The following is a 3,327-nucleotide window of genomic DNA, read 5'->3' as shown; positions in this document are numbered from 1 at the left end:
TAAATGGGAGGGGAGATGTACCATACTATAATTTTGACTTTTGAGTTCCTTCATTGACTTTTCTTCCCAAACTTTTCCATTTTTAATGATTCAAAAATAACCTACTTCAGATATCTAAAGTTACCTTCGCAAGCTTTTATACGTTAATTTGATTTTCTTTCATGTTTCTTCCTGCTTCAATATCAAAAATAAAAAATAAAAAATAAAAAATTCTCAGGCATTTTACATGATTCTGGTGCACACATGACACAAACATCTCCTCAATATGGTCGTCCGTTTATGCATTAGATTTCTAGAACACGTCTAGAAAAGGGGCAAAAAAAAAAAGACCTTTAAATTTGTATCAAATTATCAACCAAAAATTGCTGCCTTTTCACTTTGTAATCCAAAATTTTAATCTAGGCCAAACTTGGGAGGAAGATTCACTGTGATTGGGGAGGGGAGGGGAGGAACCGCGAATTCCTCGGCCACCACGAACCATCTTCCTTGACTAAGCCTGAACTGGCAAAGCAACAGCAGGTGTTCAGATATGTTTCCATTTTACGAGATCTTATTTTACATTGCTAAAACTGGGGTACATACACCATAGAACTTAATAAGACCAAGTCCAGAATGGCTGATCTTCTACTGGAAACTCAAAACTAGAGGAATTAACAGGCGGGTCATTATAACATCCATCTTCAAGTTTTGGAAAGCATGGTAGGACTTGCAAGAAGCTCCTATCAAGATGATGATCCTCTTCTTCTTGTGAGAAATCCGACTGTTCTGGTTCTAACAATGAAGAATGGTTCCCATTAGTGTAATGTGGACTGTCTGAGTCAAAAACGTCACTTCTAGCTGAGCTTGCATCTTCTTGTTTGCAGACCACCATTGCCACAACATTGGACTCTGAAGAATTTGGGACTGCTGGTTTTTCAGGTTCTGCATTCTTAGCTGCCTCAATTGCATCTTGGAATTCCAAATTTTCTTTTCCTCTCTCTCTATCAACCAATTTCTCTTTCAGTGCTATAACCTGTTGAAAGGAAAATATTGAATCATTACACAAATTCTAACGAGGTACAGTGTGAAGTCAATAGATGATTAATTATTACCTCTTGTGTGAGGATTTCTTTCTCCTTCAAGAGATTGTCGCAATCGACCTTGAGCTTATCATAGCAAGATTTCAAGGAATCGAAATCCTTCTCGAGCTGTTTGTTCTTGTACCGAGCTCTTCGATTTTGGAACCATATGGCGACTTGGCGAGGCTGCAATCCTAGTTCCTTAGCAAGTTGGAGTTTCCTCTCTGGTTCAAGCTTGTTTTCCAAATCAAAATTCCTCTCAAGAAATTGAACTTGCGTTGCCGAGAGTCGCCTTTTCTTCCCCGGTTGTTGATTATTGTGCATATCAAGCTCCTCATCCGGATTATCCATGGTGCCTCCTCCTCCAACATTATCAAAATTAACCATTGACGATGGACCTAAACCAATTGAAACAAGAAACATGAGCAGAATTACCCACTAAACAGAACAGATTTGGTAAGGATTTATGTGCATTGTTTTCACATGAGCATCATTACCCACTAAATTGTCAACGAAACTTTTAACGGATTTGGTAAGTGTAAGAATTTGTGTGCAAAATTATCAACCTTCTTTCTTTCTTTTTCAGGACAATAAGCTTAAAAACACTCACTCTGTTTAACCTTAAAAGAGACAGAACAGTTCAATTAATTACCGTGAACAGTGGAGCAAGTAGGGATCCAAATGGAGTCCAGAGCCTCAGAAGAAGAAGAAGAAGCAGCAAGTCTATCGCTTTGGAGCAAAACAATGAAGTTTGAACCAGCAGAGACCGTATCACTTGCCATACAAAGATACACACACCCTCCCAAGTTACTCTGTTTTGATTTATAATAAGACTCAGAGAGAATGCCAAGCAAGCAAGTCACGTATTTCAAACTCTGCGACGAAAGCAAATGGTGACAAAGATCTTCACAATGTGGAAAGCTTGGGAGTGATGAAATTGAAAGCACGCACCCACCATTACTCACAAGAAAGGGGGTGGGGGAAGAGGAAAAGCTTGGTTTAGGAGTTTGTGAACAAGTAAAAAGAGAGAAAAAGTCTTCTTTTTGAGCAGAGGAGGAAAGCTTACTTCTTGGGTAAGGAGAGATTGAGAGAAGTCTGTTTCTGTGTGTGTAATCGAGAGGGGAGGATTGGAAGTTGAAAGGTTCAGAGAGATTGTGAGAGATTATTCTCTGCTACAAAAGAGGGACTCATGGGAGCTTATAGCAAAGCCCTGTCAAGGGACCAGAGTTTACTTTTCCTCTTGGGAGAGTCGAGGTGCATTTACAAGAATACCCCATACTATCATACAATTAGAAAAACAATGCACATTAAAATTAACTTTGAAATTGAAACAAAAATCAAAATATTAATGTTCAACTCCTCCATTTTATTGGGGGTAACTTGTCCATAAAAAAGTTTGTCCATTTCTCCTATACAGATGCAGAACAATTACATCTTGATTTTCAATTTGACCACTTGATACATCGACAAAATTGAATATTTGGATATAATCAAACAATCTGAGTAGCCAGTTCGATTGTGCAACTCGCCACTTGAAATTAATACATCCAATTGAGAATTCAAGTTTAGCACGTTACATTGATATCACATAATATAAAAAAAAAATCTATAATAGTTCATAAAGAATATTTTTATTTTCCAAAAACTTGTTAAATCCATGTTGTCATGTTTTTGATCTCGTTGAAGAGGCAATAGAGAGAAGTTGCGGGAGAAAGGATAGGGGTAAAGCCGTAAAAGAAGAAAGAGAGAGAAAGAGACAGATTACATATAGGGAAGAAAACAAAAGCAACCTATCCAATCAGTCATTATGGATGAGCTGTGGAGCTCAAGAGAGAGATGATGACTCACTACCCCTCTGTTTTTTTATCAAATCAAAACAATTCTCGTCTCCTTGATTTGGTTCCACCGATCCGCCGCGCTTAGTTTCATTGGCTCGTCTGATTCTGTTTTTGTGCTTTCTAATTATTGTTTTTTACTCTGAATGAGTCATGAGTGTCTCATATCTCAATATTATTGTTCTGAAAAATCCCATCATAAATTTAATTTCGTTTCGTTAAATGTATTTGATGATGAGAAGTTGTCAAATCTGAATCTGGAATATAAACCTACTGAGCCAAATCTGTCGCAGAAAACCAGGAGGTCGCGCTTACAAGGTACATGTGTGTGCCCTGCAAATCTGGTGCTGCATGCTGCCACCACTCTACTTGGCCTTTTTCCTGTTATTGCCAGATGTGTTTTGAGTTCTTTATTTTGTTCAGTGACCCTGCTT

The 3,327-nt window shown here is 38.0% G+C and overlaps 1 protein-coding gene across 1 annotated transcript; it reads right to left on the bottom strand.

Moving 5' to 3' along the window:
• Positions 1–320: 320 nt before the first annotated feature.
• Positions 321–2,264, bottom strand: LOC120006996 (homeobox-leucine zipper protein HAT5-like). The gene is made up of 3 exons (XM_038857133.1): positions 1,711–2,264; positions 1,092–1,456; positions 321–1,012 (listed from the first exon to the last, which is right to left on the bottom strand). The coding sequence occupies exons 1-3, from the start codon at positions 1,838–1,840 to the stop codon at positions 593–595; spliced, it is 915 nt and encodes a 304-aa protein (XP_038713061.1). The 5' UTR covers positions 1,841–2,264; the 3' UTR covers positions 321–592.
• Between the last annotated feature and the right edge of the window lie 1,063 nt (positions 2,265–3,327).

Source organism: Tripterygium wilfordii, chromosome 10 (assembly GCF_013401445.1).
Source record: "Tripterygium wilfordii isolate XIE 37 chromosome 10, ASM1340144v1, whole genome shotgun sequence".
In the NCBI taxonomy this organism is placed as follows: Eukaryota; Viridiplantae; Streptophyta; class Magnoliopsida; order Celastrales; family Celastraceae; genus Tripterygium; species Tripterygium wilfordii.
The sequence above is the reverse complement of the archived record's forward strand: the minus strand, read 5'-3'. Positions and strand labels throughout refer to the sequence as shown.